Genomic DNA, 24,742 nt, shown 5'->3' on the forward strand with positions numbered 1-24,742 from the left:
CTGTAGCATGTGGAATCTACTGTAATAAACCATGAACAGAAGTGCCTAGCAGGCGGTGCCTGCGAAGGTTGGCTAATTTACTGAACTGACACCCTCTTTGTGGGTGGGTTGAAGGAGCCAACCAGACCAGCCATACCTGTGCTTTTAGCTGTTGGGGCTGTACATCAACATCTCATTCAAAATGGCTTACGCATGTCAGCATCCATAATTGCAGACACAGCCCAGTGTTTTAGCACACATCACTTTGCCTGCCTTATTGGTTATGGTGCCAGGTATGTCTCACAACTGCTACTTCCTTCAGACTGTGGATGCATATCTTTTATCTTATTCCTTCAATCTCATGTTGTCATGCTTGGTGTTATGGAAACATTTTTCCTCTTTTTTTGTGACTAGGTGAGGGAGGGGGAGAGGGAGTGAGATGATGATGATGTGATGAGATACAGTGGGAGGGACTGTTGGAAGGAGGGTGGGGAAGAGCAGGGAGAATGTATCTTTTTGTATCAATGGTTTGTGGTCCTTGAAAGAATTAGATCTTTTATTTATGATTCTTGTTTGTTTCTATTATTCAGAAGAAGCCCTCTCAGTCTTTGTATCTGAAGACCATTTTATATTCTGAAGTTCTCATAATCACTGAGTGATTGCTTCAGGGGGGTCGGTTTTTGGAGTTTGATCCATGATTCCTGATTCTATTTTTAACGTGAAAACATGCCCACTATACAAGCAAAAAGAGAGGTCTTCTTAAGACAGCGAAATGGAAAACTTCAGGGGAATCATTGATATTATAGAACGAGTTTTGCCGCAGGTGATTGGGTTGGTAATTTTTCTTCAAATAAGATCCGTTCTGTTCAGCAACATGACATGGTAGGCTAGTTTAAGTCACATCATCCTGTAGGGTTGTGATATATTCAGTTGCTGCAAGTCTACACCTTGATCGAGAATTGTGGTTTGGGCCTATTCAGTGTATCCTATATCGAGAGAATGGTGAGATTTTGGCCAGTTGATTGCAAGTCTGCAGAAAAGTGCTGATTACAGCTCACCTTTTTAAATACCCCCACTCCCCGTTTCTTGAGCTGTTGTGAAAGGAATACAATGTGTCTTGAAGCCAATGTTTGATACATCTTGGATTGGTAAGCAGAGTGTATGACTTCAGTTGGCAATTGTAAAATGTTATTATCTGTTTGATTTTGTCTCTGAGTGTGAGAACTTGCTCATTTACAGACTTGTGCTTGCTTAAGTTATACAGGTAGTCAAATGTTGGTTCCTAAAACAGTCTTTTTCATTACTCTGCAGTGCAGTCTGTCCATATCTGGCTTTGGAAACATGTCGGCATTGGCGTATAAGTACGAAAACGGTAAACTTAATGAAGAATGGGAAAATGCCCACTGTGACAATGGAACAGGCTCAACAAAACTACTGCAAGGTGATGCTCTTTAATGTTTGCAAATATTATCTCATTACATGTCTTTCTGCTCTTCACATCAGTTATGCTCACTTACTTGGGTGATCTTGGTATGTACACAGGCAGTGAAATCTGGCATTCTCAAAATACTCTCAAAGATGGGAATTTCTTTACTGTCGAGGTAAAATATGGATGGAAGAACTGGTATTGTTAATCAATAAGAAACCTTCTGCTGCATGTGCAACTTGTGAACTGTGCTAATTAAAAAATTCAGAGTATGCTGGTAGGTCCCTGATGCTTTTTTCTGTACTATATTACATTATTGTAATGTCTCATGACCTTTTTGCATATTGGATTATGTTGTCACTTGTGCTCTGTTCCTAGACCTCAGAATGTGCACCCTGGTCCACCAATTGCTCTTGTTAAAGCTAGCAGGGCAGCTGTTTGTGTCAGCTAAACCGGTTGTGGTTTTACCTATTCTGCCTTGTATTCTAGTTCACACCTGGATGGCTGCCTGGGCATGGGTTCCATTTCGAGCCGTATTCGAGTTATTGATGTGGAAAGACGCGGCAGCTTGGTTCGCAGTGAAAAACAACTGGGCAACGTTTAACGCTGCTCGGACAACATTCTTTGAAATCCACCTTGCCAGTGATCTGTCCATCAATCCTCAGTGGCTTGAGGGAAAATTCCGAAGGACTGGAGCAGATGTGAGTACTCTATGCAGATAACACGTGTAAGGTTTAGTTGCTTGATGAAGGGATGGTCTACTAGGCATTGGTATTTGGCAAACTATGTGGCCACGAGTGGTGTTCGGGCCTTGACACACATGAGATGGGTACCCTTGTGTGTGAGCTCCCAGGGGGTCTAGAGGTGGAACTCCTACCACCATTGCACTTCCACTACCTAATTTGTGGGATAGGATTAGAAGTTCTGGGATAGGATTAGAAGTTATCGTTGGGAAAGAGTGACGAGGAGGAAATGGAGTAGTGCAAGATAGAATGCATGGTGTGGCTAGGAATTGAGTGTGAGAAGGTGATGCACCAAACACAAGATCATTAGAATAATCATGCATTTGAGAAGTATTACTTGCCCTTATACCATTAGAACTACTTCTCCTCATATAAGCATTTTCATATGAATTTGGATTTGCATGGTAATGTTGAGATGTTAAGCTCCACATGAGTTGGCATCCACTACATGCCTTGGTGATGTGGTTGGACTTTACGCACTAGCACATTAGGTGAACCTCTCCTCATATAAGCATAGTGATATGAATTTGGATCTGCATGGTAACATTGAGATGTTGAGCTCCACATGAGTTGGCATCCACTACATGTCTTGGTGATGTGGCAGGACTACTTACTAGCACATTAGGTGACCGGCATGGAGAATCTACCGGTGATTCTACAACTAGGCTACACCCACGTAGTCCACTCTTGGTTATGGCACATCATGGTGCCACCTTATCTAGCGTTAGTGGGTTCACACTTAATGATTGCATTCACACATGTTTTGGTACTTTTATACTAGTCTTTTTGTGGAAGAAGAAGATAGAAGAAGATGTCCGCCCTATTTTTTTGTGTCCTCAAGTCTTCATTGGATGTGTGTGTGTGCGCGCTCTTGGTTGCTTTACCTCTCTCCCCTCTTGTTTGTTTACGAGTAAACTTGTAAGTTATGCTATAGTGTGCACTTTGGTGTAGGAGTAACAAAACAAGGACTAGCAAAATGTAAGTCATATGCACATTATGATGCTTATGATGGAATTGAAGGCATTGGATATTCCACTATGTACCCACAAAAGTATGTCCTCTTTCACCTAAGAGCTGTGGACTCTAATGGCGAGTGTTACAAGATGGATTTTGTATAGAGGGATAGCTAGGATCTGCTTCTCTTGATTATTCTGAAAGTCTTCGACTTGGGACTTTTGTGTACCTTGGGGTAAGAGGTAGAGTGACTTGGAGAAGAGATATCATCTTTGATGGAGATCTTCCCCTTCATCCCTAGAATTGGTGTTGTGGGAGAAGACTCCAAGGGGGACTGCTCTGGTGATGTTGATTGATACATCTCCAAGAGTGTTTTCGCAAGCTCTTGAATGCCAAGATTTTGAGATCAAGGCTTAGATGTTAAATTGGAGCACCTTGCTTTGATACCATGTAAGGAAATGCTAGGGCAAACATAGAGAAATGCAAATTAAAACACGTTAAAATCTCATGATTGCTCAATGATGATGAAGGTGCATAGAGATGAAGATTGTTATAAGGGGCCTTGAAGCTCCGTGTTTTAGGAATTGGGGCAGAAGGGAGTTGAGAGTGGTGTTATAGACGATGAGAATAGCTTCGAGAGAGTGTCATACTTGACATGGATCCCAAAGCATAGCAGCAGGAGTCCACCATGTGTGTTGATGATGTGGGTAGAAGTGTAGGAAGCAAAACATAGTACTCCAAATAGTAAGATGTGGGCGTAGGCTCCAGGCAGCAAACAGGAAATGATGCAGGCTGAAAATGCAGTCCAATGTGCAGCAGATGATGGCGATAGTGATGACATCAGCAGTCCTTTGCTGGCAGCAAAACAGAGGCACTGTCCTGAAAATGTAGGCAGCAGCACCTCTGGGCAGTGATGATGTGGCTGGATAGCAGGGTGACAGGCTGATAAGGCTGGTGATGCCTCCTAAAAGTGGGGTGGCAGCTCCAGCAGGCTGAGAGAAGCTAGGGTAGCAGCAACTGGCATAGGCGGCACCTCTAGATGTGGGTGGCAGCTTTTGATAGAGAAGTGGAAAATAGGATTATGAGATGGTTGATATCTTGGATGAAGGATGGGCGTTGTTTCACGAGGACGTAAAATTTTATTGCTTTGCTTAGCATTTGATTAAAAGTTAATCAAATATGTAAATGTGACTTGCACATGTGAGGTGCATGTCAAAATTATTTCACAATGTGGGACCGAAGATCTGAGATATCAATTTATGCCAAAGAAAAAAGTTGTGATAAGCTTTCTTTGACAGGTACTAGGTGGTACTCGGTGTTAGGTTTTTGCCTAGATCAATTTATTGGCCATTAATGTTAGTGGTGACAATTGGCCTAGCCAATTTAATTAGTTGGATTTAACTTTTTAAGCATTAGAATAATTAATAAATTAATTTTCAAAATTAATATTCTGAAAATTAATTTAATAAGATGGATAATTTGAAGAATGAGATTAGAATGTTGCCAATTGGCAAAACTTGCCTATGTAAGTGGAAAAAGTGTTTGGGGTTTGGTGGAAGTCTATTTCAACCACTATGAGAGAGGAGAAAGTTGTTAGAGAGCAAGAAGATATTGCTGATGTGATTTGTAGCCACCAAGGACCGGTTCTACAATAGGTGATAGTAGTTTGGAGCCCTCTGTTAGAGAGCGGAGAAAGTTATTAGAGAGCAAGGAGATATTATTGATGTGATTTGTAACCACCAAGGACTGGTTCTACAAGAAGTAATAGTAGTTTGGAGCCTTCTAGGTATAGGTGACAGCAGCCCAAGGTCCTTCTGGTGTAGGTGATAGCATACATGAGAGGGTAGTAGCCTTTCTGGTGGTCCTAAGTTGTAGGTGATAGCTTCTACGACTGTTTAAGTAGGGGAGCATCAGTTTTTTAACCTTTCTCACGAAGAAACTTTGAAATTTCTCTTTCTACAACATTCTCTCTCTTCCTACAGCATCTCTCAAGTTATCTATTAAAATCGAGCCATTTGAGTAATTAGAGGTGGAGATCTTGGAAAATCTTTGTTGTAAACTCTTATTTACAATAGAAACTAAGGTTTGACAGCAACCTCGGGATGTGTGCTCAGAATTGAAGGCCTAGGACTTGAATTCTAGTAGTTGAAATTAAAGAATTTTAGGGAGATTCAAGAGGCTTGCCAATCCGTATGAAATTTGGGGCTGAATTTGTCTTTCAAGGAGCAAGGTCAAGGCCAATCCCCGACTAAACCAAGGGGCAAATTGGTTTGAAGGCTTGTTGGTCAGTTTTAACAGCAGATGAGATGAGAGGATCTTAGTTGTACTCCATCCATTTGCAATAAAAGTTAAAGAAATACCGCAAGGGGTGCTAGTTTTGGGGCCAACAGGTTGTCCATTGTCAAATATTAAAGTTGTAAAATGTGCATTTTCAGTTTATATGAATTTTATGCTTGCTATAATTGTTGATTAATCAGGTCATTACCACCCTCTCCGAGGAGGAAGGTTGAATCTAGATGCCCACAACATGCTCTTAATTTTTGGGCATTTGTCCTATTGTGCCAAATATAATGCCTCCTCTATAAATAATTTTTTTTGGGGTTGTTTTTATGGGATCGAATTAGGTTGAATGCGTTATACTTTTCTCTTAATCAAGGACTTCAATTTCACTTGCTCAACACCCTTGCTCTACTCTCAAATTTTTCTACTCTAATCTTTTCTATACCGAGGATATACTATTGAGTGCCTCATATATATATCACCATCAATAGGCTCAAGAATAGTGGCATTTTTCTCCATGAATGATGCATGAGCCACTTTGTCCCATTGGGTAGTAATACCGTTGAAATCCTTTATCTATCACCACATTGATGGGAAAAATTTTTGAAGCCTTGCAAAAATGATGTGTTGAGAAATTTGTGATTGCTAGGGTTATCCGTGGAACTTTGCAAAGAATGGTAGGTTGAAATTTGGAGTTGTATTGGAAAGTTTTTCCAAATACCAGTGATACTTTGGCAAAAGTGAAAATTTAAGGGACATTTTAGGAAGTTTCAAAAGAAGTAAGGGCATTTTGGTTGCAGCCCCCCCAAAAAAAGAAAAAAAAAAACAACCAATCCCCATAGAAAAAGAGGAAACACTCAAGCTGCCTTCTCTGGGCTTAGAGAAGTCTCCCTTTGGTGGTTTGAACAACATCCTGAAAGACCTTTTCTCCAATATATGCCATAGATATCAAATTCTTGATTTTAAACCCATACAATCTTGGAAAACAATGTCTCTTGTCTACATGAACCTACTTTGCATGACTCTCTCTCTCTCTCTCTCACACACACACACACACACACACACACACACACACACACATACTTGGAACACATGAATTGTACCCAGCCTATATACCATTTTATACCTACTCAATTAGTTTATCATAGCATTAGATGATAGCTTTACTGGGACTTGGAAAGTTTCCTAGACATTTTGTATGTAATGTTTTGGTCTCATAGGCCAACTTGGCCTTTCATAGACATTGATATAACTTTCTTTCTCTCTCTCTCTCTCTCTATCTATCTCTCTCTCTATCTATCTCGATCATACTCTAAGGGCTATTATTGAGGAACAAGAACATTGAGCATATAAGAAAAAGATATATTGCTGCTTTGTGGATTTTTGTAAGACATTTGATACGATATCATGTGCTAGACTCATGAGGAGACTGCAGGATATTGGTGTTTGTGAGGAGATACAGTGAAGAATGTATGCTTTATATGAGATTGTGATAGGCAAAATATGGGCACCACAGGATATTCAGTTGGCAACACCATTAGAGTTAAACATGGATGCCCTCTCTAATCCTCTTTATTTGGGCTCTATATACACGAGGTCTTAGACTATATTGATAGAGGAGGGATTGAAGCAAGCTTAGTTAGAGTGTTGTTGCCAATATTGTTTTATGGAGATGACATTGTGCTTATATCCAATCACTCAAGGGACTACATAGACACTTAGATGCACTATCGGCTTTTTGCAGAGATAGAGATCTTAAGGTGAACCTTGCGAAAATTAAGGCTATGGTCTTTAACACCTCAGTTGCTTGGGTGACAAGATTTGAGTATTCGTTTACTTTTGATGGAGGTTAGTGGAGTCTGCTAGATAGTATGTATACTTGGGAGTCACTTTCAAAGGGCCACAATTTTCTATAGTTCCATGAACCACACATCAAATTGTGGCTCTTTGATACATGGGTTACACCCACACTCCTCCATGGCCTAGCATTTGGGGTCCAAGTCTCTATCACATGAGAAGACAACCACTGATAGACTATGATGGACCAGAGAGTTTTATGATGGATGGGAGCATATGGAACAACCATTGGGAATGATGATATCATGTATGGTACGAGTGAAGAGTTCAATCCCACATGAGATCATTAGAACAAAGATGGGGGTGGTACCTATGGTGGTTGAGGCCCTACTATAGGTAGTGACTTTCTTATATAGATTATGGGAGCTGCCTCAAGATAGATATCCATGACTCGCATGGGCTTCATCTAGACAATTAGCAATGAAGGGTGATAGACATTGCTGGTGTGTTTAGTTTGGTATATGGATGAGTTTGCATGGTCTATAGATTGACAGATTGCCCCCTTAGGATTATAGCTTGGATTGCCTTACACTGACCTTAGCTAGTTAGAGTTGAACCATGTGATCAAAGTAGACATATTGAGACTAGATACAGAGGAGACTTGGATTAGAACCCTTTCCCTCATGGCATGAGGATGGCACACTATCAGAGCTGTTTTCTTTAGCTCTTTAAGTATGGTTCGTCATGCGATTGAGCTATACGGATACTCAACTACCACACGAGGACCGCATATAAGGAGTGGTACATGTGTCGATGTACAAATACCATGATATTTGAGGTAGATACCATTGTTTGTTTTGAGAGGGTTTTGGCTTTTTGCAATAGTAGGTGATATAGTTTGAGGATTAGAGATGTTTGGAATTTTTCTTTTGGAGCTTCAAGGCGCAGAGGTGTTTAACTATGGAATAGAAACCTCCCACAGCCAAATTTGATTAGATGGAGGGTTGTCATTGACTTTTTCACTACCACACGCTTAAGCATGGGATTGACTACCACTAGTGGCAGACAACCGATAGGGCTACATCATAGAGGAGCTTCATCTTTAGGGGGTATCTCCTTGGATAGAGCATTGGCACCTAGTTGAGCGAGATACCCACGTCCACCTAGATACCCTTGTCATAGATAGATTAGAGCTATCATTGAGTGCCACAGGAGACAGATGCTGAGGCACCTCAGCCACATGAGCTACATTTTCACTTGAAGAAGATACTTCATTGGGGAAAATAGTATTTCTATCTTTTTCTTCTCTTGCTTAGCAATATCACTTAAATGTGTGGTGCAGACATACTCTTACATAGAATATCGCATAACATCATTTCTCATAGCAATGTATATCTTTCATTTGCTAAGATGAGAGAAACAATTCTTCTTTATATGTATTGGTATAGTCCCATAGGCCATCCATATCTCTCTCTCTCTCTCTCTCTCTCTCTCTCTCTACTACCAAAATCATTATTGAAAAAAGTTGGAACAAGCTCATGAAAGTTTGTTTCTTATTTGAGTGGCTGTCATACCATTATGGAGTCCCTATTCATCTGCTGAGAACCTGGAGGGCCTGTAACAACAGCAATAAACAGGAAAACAAAACAAACCTGATCCCTAACCATCGAAATAGATTCATAACTTGTGGCAGACTTTGCACCCAACTGCAATAATTTGGATCTGGATCAGGCCCCCCAAGCAAGCCAGAGCATCATAGCAATACAATCGGCGCACAACTTGGCCAAGTTGCACTTCTGTAGAGCTCTTGGTATTTGTAATAGTTACATAGAAATTAGAGGCCATAAGTGTGTGTCCTCGTACTCTCTAATTCTTGCCAACCCTTACTGTTTGATTAGAGATTCCATAATGGATTCTCTGCAAAGCATTTCTAACTAGGTCTCGTGCAAAAAATTGTCTACATAATGATATACCTGAAGGCAGTGAAAGGAAATCCAACAAAGCATTAAAAAGAAAAAAATTCACTTTGCAATCCAAGTGGCTTATGTTCTTGTGATGATCACAGCTACTGTGGAGCACAGATATTCGAAATTTATGGCCTGGGTGAAGATGTTGTCGATGCTGCCTTTTGTGGTAGTGTCTCACGAATCGGGGGGCTCACTCTGGATGAGGTACATTCTTTTGATCAAATTTTATGCATGCTGTTTATTGGAAGACAATCACAGTTCGAATGAAAACTCTGTGATTATACATTAATTAGTCAGATGCATCTGCACAAAACATGCTTAGCAAACAAAGTTTTTTGATAACGAAATTCCCCTTTAAGAATTCAAAGTCTGGTGTTCATGGTTTGTGTAAGATTGAAAGTTTTTGTTTCTTAATGGTTTGAAAGTTTTGGCTCCCTAGGCTATTAGTCAAGCTTGGAAGAAGTTTTGGCTCCCTAGGCTATTAGTCAAGCTTGGAAGCCAGCTATTGCAGTCTATTGCAAGAAGAACTAGAAAAGGATCAGGCTGGGTGAACATCTACAAGAGTCACAAAGATCTGGAGGGCTAGAAGAACCCAGTCTCCAGTGGTCAGCTTTGTTCACTGTGAGCACGTGAAAATCAAGGCCATCATTTCCCATCACCATGGGACACTCTCTCTGAGACTCAAAATCGACCACGATGTGTTCAGGTTGCAGGATATTCTCACTGAGGTTCACATTAAGAAGGATGTGCTCAGATCTCCTGGCGTTGGACCTCTTAGGATAGTAGGAAGGCAGCTAGCTCCTTGTACACACACAGAGAACTTTTTACTGGTTGTATCTTGTTTTTCCTTATGTTTGTCTATGATGAGGTATCTGATCTGTCTGCATGTCCCTCATTTTGTCCCTATTCCTTTTGACCATTTAGTTCTATCTACCATAGCTTTCACCTGTACAGCCTTTGACTCGGATCTGAATATGGGCACTAGTTTGGCACCCTAATTCTAGATCTTTGATGATTTTTGTTATTTCTATAAATATGGCAGCAGGGGGCTTCAAATAGACCTAATTGTCATAGTTGTATTCACTCAGTCATTTATTATTCAGCAGTATGATTGAACACTCAGATTAATGCATGTGATTGTGGGCGACTTGAAAGAAGCATTGGTAAGTATTCAAGCTGGTCAAACAGCCAATGCTTTGTAAAATATAGGTAGGGTATGACTGTCTCTTTGTCTTTGCAAGTCAATAGTCATTTAATAAATTGACTTTTGCATGAAAGCTGTCTTTGTAAGGTTAGCTTATTTACTTCTGAGTTCAGAACTTCAGGGAAATCCATTCGGTTATGGACTCGAACTCTACTTTGGCATGCCCTTTCTAACCCTAGACATCCGTTAGTACTGCAGGAGTTCCAGTTCCTATTTTCCTGACAGCAAATTAAAATATGCATGTCACTTAAAGAGAAATTGAGGAATGGATTGAGTAGGTCATCAAGTCAAAAGTTGGGTCTTCTTGTGAAATGTTGAACATCTATCCTATGTTTTGCTTATGAAGTTTTTATTCATGTATTTGCTCTTTTAGTTATTTTCTGTTGTCCACAAGCTGAGTCACTTGTTTTTTGTTTTATGCCATTTTGCAGTGGTGAGAGAAACACAAGATAAGTGACTTGGTTGGTGTTTTCTGATGTTTTTCAGTTAGCCAGAGAAACTATGACATTTTGGATAAAGGGCTTTTCAGAGGAAACAGCAAAAAGGCTTGAGAATTTCGGCTTTATTCAATTCAGACCAGGAGGTTAGCATAGCTTTCATATTTTTTTTAGTGACATGTTGTTTGTTGTAATAAGGTACAGTAGTACAGTTTAGTGAGGCACAAGTCAATTATCTTTTGGACGTCCAGTCGTTTATCAGATAGTAAATAGCTATCCCTAAGTATGTTCCTGAATCATTTTTGTGCCTTTTCCAAAGTCTCCTTCCGTCTCCTATGCTCTCTAGCATTTGAAGGTGTCACTTCCTCTGTCTCTCCTTCGCATTACTGTCCCTTCTTGTCTTGTTTATTCTCAAAGGTTTGTTTGTGTCTTATGAGATCTTTTCCTCCTCGAATGCTTTTCCATGGCATGAAAAAAATTAACTTGCTTTGTTGCTACAGGTGAATATCATGGTAATAATCCTGAAATGTCCAAATTGCTCCATAAGGCTGTACGTGAGAGGAATGAGAGTGCTTATGCAGTATATCAACAACATCTGGCTATGCGGCCAGTAAATGTAAGGGCAATAGTGGCATCATGTTAGCATATGCTCCTGCTTCATCCATTTGCTGCTGCAAAGGCAAGAATGCTATTTCTTACAGTGATCATATTTGCATGCTCCAGGTTCTCCGGGACCTGCTAGAATTCAAAAGTGACAGAAAGCCGATACCCTTAGGCAAAGTGGAACCTGCATCAAGTATCGTGGAGCGCTTCTGCACTGGCGGGATGTCATTAGGAGCTATTTCTAGAGAGACACATGAAGCTATTGCAATTGCAATGAACAGACTTGGGGGGAAGTCAAACTCAGGAGAAGGTGGAGAGGTAGTTGCCACCACCATAGTGGAGTCTTAATGTAATACTATTTGGCTGAAAAGTCAAGTGCCAACATCTAAATGCTTGACTTGCTGCAGGATCCGGTTCGTTGGCAACATCTATCTGATGTGAATGATGGGTATTCTCCAACTTTGCCCCATCTCAAGGGTTTACAGAATGGTGATACTGCTACTAGTGCGATTAAGCAGGTATATATACTCCATCAAATTGAAAAAGCCTCTGCATTACTTGAAACGTCAAGGTACTTATTGTTGAAGGGGATATTCAAATGTCTGTTTAACTGGTTTTACCATATACATTTCTTGATTTCCTTTTTTCAAGTTTTGTTGCTATACATATATTCACCTGCATGCTGTTCTTGAAACCTGTATACTCTGCCATGCCTGTATTTCAGCATTTAAACTGTTACATCTATGCAGTTACACTGTTTCCTTGTGTGCTGTGTACTGCTCCGGTTGTCCCATTATTTACCCAAAGTTCTTTATGCCCATACTCTCATGACTCTATCTCTAGCAATCCTCTTCTCCCAGGCAATTTCTTAAGTTTTGTGTTTTATATGAACCGTGTTGAGTACCTCATCCATATCTTTCTTGATGTATTGCCTATTGAGTTTGTGTGTGTTGCATTTCCTCCTCAAAATGCATGTCAAAGTATAGTGTACCAGTCTTGAGCTTTCTTTTGCAAAGCCCACCTTGAAATCTACATGTATACACCCTTGTACATAAAGTTAGACAAAGTGGTGAAGTTTGGCATGTTAAAACGAGTCTTATTCGTGAAGGCATTCTTGGCCGTAGCAACAAGAGTGGTAGTGCTGAATGAGGAATAGGATGGGTAAGGTGGGGGAGTGAACCTGGAGTGCCCACCATGCATGCAAGATGTATGCATAGTGGATCCAAAAGTGGGTATGGGCTAATTGGGCATGGGCATGGAAGGTGTACGTGGAGCCCAAGGAGGAGGGATGGTGACATGGTAGGGAAAGGAGCATGAAAGTAACCTATGGAGTGAGTGACAGTGCACTATAGGTAGGGAATGGAAATCCCTATGTTTGAGAGGTCGATGGATGGAGGGGTGAATGTCCAAGGGAATGTTTGTTTCATGAGCCTCCTCAATTTACATTTTGGTACTCAAACTTGTTATTATTTGGGTCTTGCATATCGAAAAGAGACATAGGGGAGGGTTTTGATTCAAATAACTCAAAAGGGTTAGATGAACTTGACACTGGGCTTGGCTGTGATGAAGAAGATGGTTCTCCAATCATTCCAAATGCGGTATGTTCTCGCTAATCGGAGAGGTGTGTGAGGGAGGACACGATCGAAGCTCAACACAGAAAACTAGTAGATAGTAGTGAGTGAAGCACGACGCCCAATGCAATAGACTGAAAGAGTGTGAAACTGAAAGTACAAGGTAGAATACACCCGAACATGGTAAGTGCCCGTGTGTGTCATAAGCACATACGAAATAATACCATAAGTCTGGGGGAAAAAATCTCTCCTACCGAGAGTAAAAAGCGCCCCAGTTTCCTACTGATCACCGACACTCCTATGTGAGCGTAAGCGTAAGTGAGGCGTGAGTGAAATACCTAATAAACCCCCCTGGAGTGAAGAGTGATCAAGAGTACAAGGATCGTCCGCCACCAAAGGAGATCAAATTTAAAGCATGGCGAAATGCTTAAAATTTTTCACGAGGAAGAGCTTTGGTGAAAATGGAGAGAGAGAGAGAGAGAGAGAGAGAGAGAGAGAGAGAGAGAGAGAGAGAGAATGTGTGTGTGTGTGTGTGTGAGGGACTAAGTGAGTGAAGCTCTTCATCTTTTTTCCACTCTCTCTCTTGCCATATCTATGCTCCTCATGCATGTGGAAAGCTATAGAGGGTTGAGAACCTAAGGGCACTCACTTGGATCATGGATTTTTCCATGTGCTACCCTCTTGCTTAATATGGAATGCCTAGTAAGCTCATTACTTTAAAACTTATTCATTAAATGCTTTTTCAAAGCTGGCTATGGAGATAATCTCATTGTTTGGATCATGAACATCAAGTAGTTGAAGGAACAGAGCATAAGAGATTATGTCCCTAAAGTTTGGAGTCTATATAAATGGATCCCTACTATAGAGAGACCCATTGCTAAGGCAATCATCACTATGAAAGGTGGAGTAAGAGGTGAGAACACAAGTGGAAGAAAGGGGATGCAACAACTATGGAGGTTCAAGCAAGAGAAAGTAAGATGATATGTGGAAACTACAATAGTCATAGTGTGTGATCTACCTTTTCTTATTCTATTGTCATGTAAAGAATAAAGAATAAAGTGATAGTGATGGGATGCTACCACCTGCAGTGTACATTGTGTGGGTAGTAAGTACAAGTAAATATACATGGCGAGGCACTGATAGCCTTTAATCCTCGACACACAAAAATCTTCATCAGGGGTATCCATGACATGAAAAGAATCTATGAAACCTTGGTAGGGAACTATGAACTTCATTGCTTCAACATCAATAATGTTCTAGACAAGGCTATCCATGTGGATGACCTCCACCACCAATGTAGTAGAGATAAAAGACTGCATTGTTAAGATATGCCCATAGGACAAGACCACACAAAAACTAAGAGGTGAGGTTAAGGGAGTGAGCATCGCAAGGTCCATGCCAATGAAGAAATCAATCTCATTGGCAAAAAGAGTGCCAAGAAAAGGAAAAAGAGAGTTGAGCTACAACCTACAAATGGGGTAGGCCAGTGAGATCTTAAGTCTTTCAAGCCTATTTCATGCACCTCCATAAGAGAAGCTATGACAACCTAATGAAATCACAAGCGAACCCCTACAAAATCACAACTTATAGATGCCACATTACTAGTGGTAGACAAAGCTGATATCACTTGCATGTAGCCTCTCTCTGACAAAGTGATAATGTATCTCAATGTGTTTCGTGCGTGCATGAAACACTGGGTTCTGTGCCATTGCAAAGGGACTTTGACTGTCAGTGAACAAAGGAGTAGACTCCGTAACAGATACAACGAGATCAGCAAGCAAGTGTCTAATCTATACGCATTCAACTGTGGTAGTGAAAGCTGCCTTGTATTCAGCTTCACATGACGATGTGGCAACATTGGACTGTTTCTTGCTAAGCCAAGATATGCAAGACGAGCCAAGAAAGAAACAATTGCCACTAGTGGAGTGTCGTGAATCATAATCACCAGTCCAATTAGAATCACTGTAAGCACGTAACTGCAATGGTCCCCCCTTGGCATAAAGCAATCTGAGAGATTTAGTACCCTGCAAGCAACGGAAGACACACTTAACAGCTTGCCAATGTGACATGCGTGGCTGATGCATATATCTGCTCAGGGCTGAAACTGCAAACTGTATGTTTGGCCTAGTGTTACATAAGTAAATAAGACATCCAATTGTTGGAGCATATGTGTGTATATCAAACAAACCACTGTCATCATGTAATGACAGTTTAAGTCCAGGTTCCGTTGGTGTATTTACTGGCTTGCAATCCTGTAAGCCAAACTTCTCAAGAAGTTTACCATTGTATCTTGACTGTGATAACCCAATACCTCTAGCATCATGTATAAACTGAATGCCCAAGTAATAATGCAAAGACCCCAAGTCTGACATGTCAAAAGTTTGCGGCAAATTTTGTTTAAATGCTGAAATCTGATCAGTATGTGTCCTTGTAAGCAAGAGATAATCAACATATAGACAAATGATCAGCATGGATCCCCCCTCTTTACATACGTAAAGGGTAGACTCAGATGAGCTATTTATGAACCCTTGGCTAAGCAAGAAAGCATCTGTCTTTGTATACCAAGCTCTAGGAGCTTGTTTCAAACCATACAAAGCTTTTTTCAACTTGCAAACCAAGTGTTTCAAGCCCTCAACTGCAAAACCAATGGGCTACTGTACATATACTTCCTCATGAGGTTTCCCATGTAAAAATGCAGTTTTAATATCCAACTGATGCACAGTCCATCCATAATGAGCAGCTAAAGCAACCATAGACCTATGGTCGTCATACGGGAAGTAGGAGCAAATGTCTCCTCATAGTCAATGCCTTTTTTCTGTGCATAGCCTTTAGCTACAAGCCTTGCCTTGTATTTGTCAATGGATCCATTTGCATTCCGTTTTAGCTTGTAGACCCATTTTGTTTTTGTTCCAATGGCTTTCTTCCCAAATGGCAAAGACACCAAATCCCATGTTTGATTCTTAGTGATAGAATCCAATTCAGCTTTCATTGCTGCCATCCAATGCACACTCTGTTGTGCATCCTCAAAACATTCAGGCTCTTCTTCATCAAGGGTGCTTGCTGCCATAACAAACTCCATGGTATGTGCAGTATCATGCATATGAGCTTGCCTTCTAGTACGACCAGCCATGGGTGCATCTAGATGACTATCTTTCATAGTCTGTAAATACCATCTAGGCATTTGTCTTGCCTCTTGACTGTGCATAAGCTCTTGCTGAATTTCAGTTTCAGCACTTTGCTGAATATTCAGATCAGCCAATGGCCGATTTACTGCATTTTCCAAAGGAGCAGCTGGCTGAACATTGAGTTCACTTGCTGAAATTCTAGCTGAATCACCAAATGTAATGGGCAGCAGCCCTTTAAATACATCATGGGCAGCCTGATATGTGTCTAAACCAACTAGGGACAATTCTGATTTTTCATCAAATAGTACATCCCTATTGACAAACACCTTTTTAGAAACAGGATCATAGAGTCTGTAGCCTTTGCTCTCACTGCTATATCCCATAAAAATGCATTTAATAGCCTTGTTATCCAACTTTTTTCTGAGTACCTTTGAAATATGTGCATATACAAGACACCCAAAGGTACGAAAGTGTCCAACAGAAGGTTTTCGGCTGTTCCAAGCCTCAAAAGGTGTAATTTTCTTCAAAGCTTTGGTGGGGCATTTGTTCAAAACATGGCAAGCACACATGATGGCTTTCATCCAAAAACTGTGAGGCAAGCTCTTTGCCTTTAGCATAGATCTGGCCATCTCCATGAGTGACCGATTCTCTCTCTCTATAACCCATTCTGTTGTGGAGTATAAGTAGTAGTGTATTGATGGACAATGCCTTTCTGCTTCAAAAAAGAATTCAATATAGAGGACATGTATTCCCACCCTCGGTTCGAACGGAGAGTCTTAATTTTACAACTAGATTGGTTTTCAACGAGTGCAATAAAAGCCAAGAATGCATCATACACTTTTGAATTTTTGACCAGAGTAGACCCAGCAAAATCGAGTAAAGTCATCAATAAAAGTCACAAAATAGTAACATCCTCCCAATGACTTTGTTTGCATAGGCCCACATATATGTGAATGTACTAATTGCAACCTGGCTGTTGCTCGAAAAGCAACATCACAGGAAAACGAAAAACGATGCATTTTTTTCAAAATACATCCTTCGCACAAGTGCTCAGGAGGTCTCTTCAGTAGAGGTAATCCATCTAGCATCTGCGTACGTTGTAAGAGCATCAAGCTGCCAAAGTTCACATGCCCCATCCTAGCATGCCATAACTCTGCCTGTATCATAGTAGGAGTAAGAGTGGATGTCAAATACGTTGATTGATCAACTGAAAGAGCATCCAACTCGTATAACCCATGACATAAAGTGCCTGTCAAGACCAAAGTCATGTGTTCTTTGTCTCTCACCATGCATATGTCATCATCAAATGTGACATGCAATCCACAATGTGCCAAAGAAGAGATAGAAAGCAAATTCTTCTTTATGCCTGGCATAAATAAAGCATCCTGTAGGTGGAGAATAGAGCCATCAATGGCTGTGAGCACACTGTACAGACTTGCCAACTGCAGCTGCAAGAACATATGCAAATAAATCTCTGCAAGATGTAATATACCTAGAAGCACCTTTGTAAAAAAACCAAGTGCCTGCATCCTCAGTAGAGCTGAATGCTCGATCTGCCCAAGAGGTGTCATAATTGCATGTGTAAAAACAATAGTCCTTGTTTGTAACAGAGGATGAGGACTCAGTAGCAGTCGAATGAGCATCAGAAACAAACATTCTTGACTCCTTTTTCTTCTCTTTGGCAATGTGCTTTCTGCACTCAGTGATGTAGTGGCCTGGCTTCTTGCAATAATGGCATTTGCCCTTTTTGGCTTGCGTGCCCCCTTGTTTTTTGTCTGCCTGTGATGTGCGAGAAGTCCCAGAACTCTGCGGAGCATTCTTCACTTGGCTGCATTTGCCCTTTTGTCTAGCTATAAAAGTGTGCTCAAAGGCTATAGCATCCACATCACTATTCCTTCGTGTTTGCTTCTCCTCTAGAAGCAAACTGACTAACTGAAGAAAAGTTATTGACTGCGCGGCAATCCTCATGGTGAGGTTTAAGGCCGTATGAAAAGCCAAGTACGAAGGAGGCAATGAGTTCAAAGTGGTAGATATCATTCGTTTGGGTTGTCGCGTTCCTCACGGCATAGTCGGCAGGTGACGAGTGGCGAGCTTGACATCTTCAAACACGAACGGTGTGTATGCAGGGGCGGGCGCCAGGCGGGCGAAGCGACTGACGGCAGAGGGTAGGGGTAAGGGCATTGACGACGGGACGCCTGGTGGTGCTTTAGATTGGGCTAGTGAGGCAGCTGACGTGGTGTGCACTTAGGGGCAGACAGGATGGCAGAGCCAAGGCAGAAGGACACAGATAGGGGCTACGCAACTTGGGCTGGTTCGTTGCAAGTAGAGCTGGCGCTGGTGGACTTGCTGAACGAAATGTTGAAGGACAGGGCGCTGGTCGCAACATGACTGGTGGCGGGGCACTGTTAAGGCGAGGAGCTGCAAGAGACGGCAAAGCCAAGGCAAAGTTGGACTGAGTAAGAAGCTCTCGGAGGCTGAGCGGAGCTGGGTAAAACCTGAGCTAAGTAGAGCAGAACCAATGCTCTGATACCAAATGTAAGGAAGGACAGGATTGAAGCTCAGCACAAAAAACCAGTAGACAGTAGAGAGTGAAGCATGACACCCAATGCAATAGACGGAAAGAGTGTGAAACTGAAAGTACAAGGTACAACCCTTAAACCTTAGGGTTGTAAGGGGGTGTTCACACCTGAACATGGTAAGTGCCCGTAAGTGTGTGTCATAAGCACATACGAAATAATACCATAAGTTTGGGGAAAAAAACCTCTCCTACCGAGAGTAAAAAGTGCCCAGTGTCCTACTGATCATTGACACTCCTATGTGAGCGTAGGCGTAAGTGAGGCGTGAGTGAAATACCCAACAAGGTGGCCAGCCTCATCAATTGATGTGGATGTGTTAGGAGCAAGGTTTTCAGGGTTTGGAGAGTGGTAGTTGTGACCATATCTGATGTGCGAGTATTCTTGGAACTCCTCATCTGTCATGAAATGTGTATTTGGTCAAGAAGAAGAAGGTGAAGGTGAAGCGTTGTCTTCTTGGTCGAGTCTAGAATGCCTCTTGAAGACCTCCAAATGATGGAGAAGCTTGAAAAAACATTGTGGGATCCCAAGGAGTTTGAGACATTGTGAATTGGTCATGTGTCGTTTGTGTATCTCACACAAAACCAAGCTCTCCACAATAGCCACAAGATACTCTTTACAAGAGCATCACCTGTGATACCATGTGAAGATATGCTAGGGTTTGCACTGAGAAGACAAGTAATGTATGAACATGATTAAAACACAATAACTCAGACAATAATGCAATGAACACAAAACACAAAAACACAAACACAAACAGAGACTAAAGAGAACTTTGAAGTGAATGAATCAATATTGTAAATGATAGAAAGAGTGTACAAGATGCTCAAAGGTAGAGCAATGGGAGTAGTTGGAGAGTGACATCCACTAGAGATGGATTCTGAGTTTTGTAACCACCAGTTGATTCTGAAAGGGTGCGGAATGTGGAAGGGCAGCAGGCTGGTAGCCAAACCACAGCAGTTTGGGGGACTGAAATTTAGTAAATGCAGCAGTGTACCACCCATCACAGGCTGGAAACTGGTTGCTGGAGCTGAGAACAGCCGGGTGATAGCTGTTAGGGAGAGTGCTGAAGCAGGGCAGCCTGCAGAACAGTAAAATGCAAGCTGTGAACTGCCGTCTGAATGCTGGTGTTGGAGTCTGTACAGGGCTGGTGCAAAATGCAGCTGTCTGGCATCTCTTGGCAGCAGGGCAGCAGCAAGAAAATGGATGCTAGATGCTGGAACAGATGTGGCTGCGGTCGATGATGGACAGTGGGTAGACGAAGGCTGAAGGCTAGAAAAAAGACGTCAACAATTGTGGAGAGTAAAGAGGACTGATGTGATCTGTAAAATAGGGATGGGCTGAATGGTGGGCAGCTTGTCTACTTATAGTTGCAAAAGGATCCTCCCAAATTAGGGTTTTTCTTATGGGACACAAAAACACATTTCTTTTTAATGAAAGTTTGGTAACATTTGAGTTTTGGGGCTGTTTAAAAGAGCTAATCAATTTGTGATGCATTTTTAGCTCCCCTACACTTGTGTGTGCCGGGACGACATGGCATTTCTGTTTCCCCTCCTCTAAACTTGCCGTTTCCATTTCCGTTTTCCCATTTGCCTCAACTATGCTTTGGCCTGTGATAGTGGGTTTCTATCTTACAAAGTTCATGACTTGATGTTTCTGATTCCAAAATGCAATATATTCAAATATAGCTGAATATGATGTGTGCTTCCAGCAAAAAATTCAGAGACTGCATGGTGAAATTATTAAATGGTTGGAGTATTTAGCTCTGGTGATTGGTGTTATTTGAGTGTGGCATTGTTTGTACAAGCGGGGCCTGCATTTTTATCACACATCTTTTTTCTAGTTAGTTTGGTTTTATAAATGAGAATATTGGTCAACCAAGTTCTTTCCTCATGAAGTTATGCTGGACACTCATGATAGTTTGTCTCTGCTCATAGGTAGCATCAGGTCGATTTGGTGTTACACCGACTTTTCTAGTCAATGCAGATCAATTGGAAATCAAAATAGCACAAGGAGCCAAACCAGGTGAAGGGGGGCAGCTCCCTGGGAAGAAAGTTAGTGCTTATATTGCGAAGCTTAGGAACTCCAAGCCTGGTGTACCATTGATATCACCTCCACCCCACCATGACATTTATTCAATTGAAGATTTGGCACAGTTGATTTTTGATCTTCATCAGGTATGCCTGTTTTAGTAACATTGTACTGAACAGGAATGACTCAGGATTTTTCCTCAGCTGCTCTTTGATGGCTTCTGCAGGTCAACCCTAATGCCAAAGTTTCTGTGAAGCTTGTTGCCGAAGCTGGAATAGGCACTGTAGCATCTGGTGTTGCCAAGGGTAATGCAGATATCATTCAGGTTTTTGCTTTCTTCCTTCAACTTGTATGTTTTGTCTTGTTATCCAAGTTCACCATCATGATGTGAGTGAGAAAACTTCTCTCTTCTTTGACAAGATTGTGTCAAAGGCCTATGTTCTAAACAATAGATGTACAACAATTGTCTTGGATTGTGCAGATATCGGGACATGATGGTGGCACTGGCGCTAGCCCTGTCAGTTCAATCAAACATGCAGGTGGACCATGGGAGCTCGGTCTGACAGAGACACATCAGGTATCAATTTTCTCTTCCAAGATTTATGGAATGAGTATGGAGTGTAGGGTAACTGACCAGATTGCTCAATATGAGCAGCCTGGCATAAGGTCAATTCCTTTAAAAAGTTTGCACCCCTTTTCTCTTTTTTGCCTGCTTGAGATAAGTATTGCATCTCTTTTTTCAGACGCTAATCAACAATGGATTACGGGAAAGGGTGGTTCTTCGAGTTGATGGAGGGTTCAAAAGTGGAGTGGATGTGATGATGGCAGCAGCTATGGGAGCAGATGAATATGGTTTTGGTTCTGTTGCCATGATAGCTACTGGGTGCGTGATGGCACGCATTTGTCACACAAACAACTGTCCTGTTGGAGTTGCTAGTCAGGTAACGCAGTAAAAGATCTTTTTGCTAGTAACTGTACCTAAACTCTGAGCTGTGAGACTTAACATTGTTACATCCGTGTTCCTTATAAATTGTTTCTACATTTGCCAACCTTAGAGGGAGGAGCTTCGAGCAAGATTCCCTGGTGTTCCTGGAGACCTTGTAAATTATTTCTTATATGTTGCGGAGGAGGTAATTTCATGCTATTCACCTAAGATATTTAATTCATTATTAGTCACTATATCATAGAACGATCTTTGCAATGGGAAATTGCCAGATAGCCTTTTCTTGTAGTACAGGCAGTGATTGGTGGGTTATGTCGTAAGAAGTCTCTGCAATTGCAAAGTGGTGGATAAGTTTGGTCCCTTACTGGTCTCTCTACCCTTATTCCTATACATTAAGGTTCTCACATGCAATCAGAGAGACTAGAGATTCAAATATTTTGTTCAGTTTGTTAGTGCTATAGGTGATATATTCTTACAGCAAAGTTGTTCGCCTTAGGGTTACATTGAGATGATGGTGCTGGTTTTTAGAGGATTGGTTACTTAAAATCTGTTCATCAGTTAAATCTTAACTTGAATTATTCAATGCAGGTTCGTGGCATACTTGCTCAATTAGGGTATGAAAAACTTGATGACGTCATAGGAAGAACAGACCTACTACGGCCAAGGGATATATCCATTTTAAAGACACAGCATGTTGACCTGAAATTTTTACTCTCTGTAAGTGGTAAACAGAGGAATCTATTTTCTCCATTTGAAACTATGCTGAACTTGCTGGAAGCACAGCAGATTAATCTCTTTGCTACTCTACGCAGAGTGTAGGGATGCCCAAGTGGAGCAGTACAAAGATTAGGTATCAAGAAGTGCATAAAAATGGTCCTGTGCTTGATGATGTGCTTCTTGCAGATCCAGAGGTTGGTCTCGCTGCTGAAATTAAGCCCCATCTTCTGTCTTATAAATAGGGCTATCAGTTCCATCAATTGAACAGAGGACATACTAAGTATTCTGGAAATAATTCAAATACTGATATGTTATCAAGTTTGTGGTAGTAAGTTAGCAAACTGTTGCCAAAATTCTTCTGATTCATTGCTTAGAAATTTGTTATTTTTGCTGAAATGTTCAGATTGCAGAAGCAATAGCAGAAGAGAAGCATGCTCAAAAGACAGTAAGGATTTTCAATGTAGATAGGGCTGTTTGTGGAAGGGTTGCTGGTGCAATTGCAAAGAAATATGGAGACACTGGATTTGCAGGGCAGCTTGACATAAAGTAAGTCTCTTTGCACCCTTTGTATGTGTTGTTACTTTGTTGAGGTATCCCTGTTAATCTGGTTTCTCAGCAACCTTGTTAAAATGGCTAACAACATAGGTTTATTGGGAGTGCGGGACAATCTTTTGGATGTTTTCTTGCACCTGGCATGAACATTACCCTTGTTGGTGAAGCAAATGACTATGTGGGAAAGGTATGATATAATGTAGAGCTTGTATTCCTTGAATAAAGCAGTACGCTTTGATAGCTTTTCTAATGATCATGGTGTCTGGTATGCTTTGACAGGGTATGGCTGGTGGTGAGATAGTCATTTTCCCACCTGAAAATGCTGGATTTAATCCAGAAGATTCGACTATTGTTGGAAATACTTGTTTATATGGAGCCACAGGTGGCCAGATGTTTGTAAGAGGGAAGGCAGGTGAACGTTTTGCTGTTCGAAATTCTCTGGCTGAAGCTGTGATTGAAGGGACAGGCGATCATTGCTGTGAATACATGACTGGTGGCTGTATTGTGGTCCTTGGCAAGTACGTCTAATGCATAGCTACCTTCACCTATCCATGTAGATAATGCATCTCAACTTTTTGAACTGATGCAAGACAATGTTTTCTACTTTCTGCAGGATAGGAAGAAATGTGGGTGCAGGAATGACAGGTGGTTTGGCTTACCTTTTGGATGAAGATGATTCTCTAATGCCAAAGGTGAGTCTTAAAGATGGAATTTTTTAGGTGAATCAACAATTTGAGGAGGGGTTGTTTCCTTGTTGGGACTAGTACTGTACTTTAAAGTTTGTATGGATTAATATTTCCACAGGTAAATAAGGAAATTGTGAGGACACAACGGGTAAAAGCTCCTGCTGGACAGCAGCAACTAAAGACATTAATACAGGCACATGTGGTATGTTGAGTGAATTGACACATGTGGACAATCAGTTGTGAATTATTATACTAGCTCAGATATATGTGAATTGTTTTTCCCCAACTTCTACAAGGAGCTTTGAAAGTTGATTTGTTCTTGTCCTTAAATTGTTTGCTTTCTCAGGACAAGACTGGTAGCGCAAAAGGGCAGGAGATCCTTAAGAACTGGGATCAATATCTGCCACGATTCTGGCAGCTTGTACCTCCAAGCGAGGAGGACACCCCAGAGGCCAATGCACGTTATGGGGAACGACCAATTCAAGAGCTTGCAACATTTTCCACATCTTAGTAGAGGAGCAGTGCATCCTGATTTCCATGGTGTTGTATGGACAGCACAAGTGACAACATGGGTGTTGATGCCTAATCAATGCAGAAGCTTGCAAGATTATGGGCAAGTAATCCTGATTCCTTACGCAGCATGTCTGTACATAAGGGATATTGCAACTCAATTGTAATCTATAAAGGGGGTGTATTCTAGGGCACAGTTCTGCAAGTGTGGCTTCAATGATTATTGAAAGTCTGACATTTGCACTTAAAATTTGGCCCTTCAGGTTGAAAGCCTGACATTTGGACTTAAAAATTGGCCCTTCAGGTTGAAAGAGTTTGGATATCAATGTAATATGTCAGGAAGACACTTTGATGACCTCAATAAGGTGTCAATTCAATTTGTAAATTCCTATTCATGCTTCAGTACTTTGTCGACAGTTCATTTTGTCTCTATTGAGCATCAGTCCTCAAATTCTAGTTTTGCTTTTAGAGTAGCATTTGTAATTATTTATACTCTCATCTTTTGAGGGATAATACTAAAAAAATTTCTTGTGACTCTCCTTTTAATGGTCAGTATCTGTTTTGTCATAATCAGGAATGATAAAAACCTCTGTTAAAGGGTGTCACAATCTTCAAATTTGCACATAGTTGAGAGTTGTAACAAT

The 24,742-nt window shown here is 41.2% G+C and overlaps 1 protein-coding gene across 1 annotated transcript in view; it reads left to right on the forward strand.

Moving 5' to 3' along the window:
- Positions 1–24,514, forward strand: part of LOC148013213 (ferredoxin-dependent glutamate synthase, chloroplastic-like) — a 61,026-nt gene extending 36,512 nt beyond the window's left edge. Inside the window, exons 13-33 of the mRNA XM_087667490.1 lie at positions 115–272; positions 1,291–1,420; positions 1,522–1,580; positions 9,245–9,350; positions 10,837–10,933; positions 11,288–11,403; positions 11,511–11,708; positions 11,798–11,908; positions 20,597–20,836; positions 20,917–21,015; positions 21,172–21,267; positions 21,434–21,631; positions 21,746–21,820; positions 22,222–22,350; positions 22,446–22,544; positions 22,754–22,896; positions 22,996–23,089; positions 23,182–23,420; positions 23,516–23,594; positions 23,707–23,790; positions 23,935–24,514. Of these exons, the coding sequence (XP_087523616.1) occupies positions 115–272; positions 1,291–1,420; positions 1,522–1,580; positions 9,245–9,350; positions 10,837–10,933; positions 11,288–11,403; positions 11,511–11,708; positions 11,798–11,908; positions 20,597–20,836; positions 20,917–21,015; positions 21,172–21,267; positions 21,434–21,631; positions 21,746–21,820; positions 22,222–22,350; positions 22,446–22,544; positions 22,754–22,896; positions 22,996–23,089; positions 23,182–23,420; positions 23,516–23,594; positions 23,707–23,790; positions 23,935–24,099 (2,715 nt within the window). The 3' untranslated portion in view covers positions 24,100–24,514. The remainder of the gene's footprint in view (positions 1–114; positions 273–1,290; positions 1,421–1,521; positions 1,581–9,244; positions 9,351–10,836; positions 10,934–11,287; positions 11,404–11,510; positions 11,709–11,797; positions 11,909–20,596; positions 20,837–20,916; positions 21,016–21,171; positions 21,268–21,433; positions 21,632–21,745; positions 21,821–22,221; positions 22,351–22,445; positions 22,545–22,753; positions 22,897–22,995; positions 23,090–23,181; positions 23,421–23,515; positions 23,595–23,706; positions 23,791–23,934) is intronic.
- The last annotated feature ends 228 nt before the right edge of the window (positions 24,515–24,742 follow it).

The sequence above is a fragment of the Lygodium microphyllum genome, chromosome 26 (assembly GCF_053477565.2).
Source record: "Lygodium microphyllum isolate KBCC chromosome 26, Lygodium_microphyllum_v1.1.10, whole genome shotgun sequence".
NCBI classification, from domain to species: Eukaryota; Viridiplantae; Streptophyta; class Polypodiopsida; order Schizaeales; family Lygodiaceae; genus Lygodium; species Lygodium microphyllum.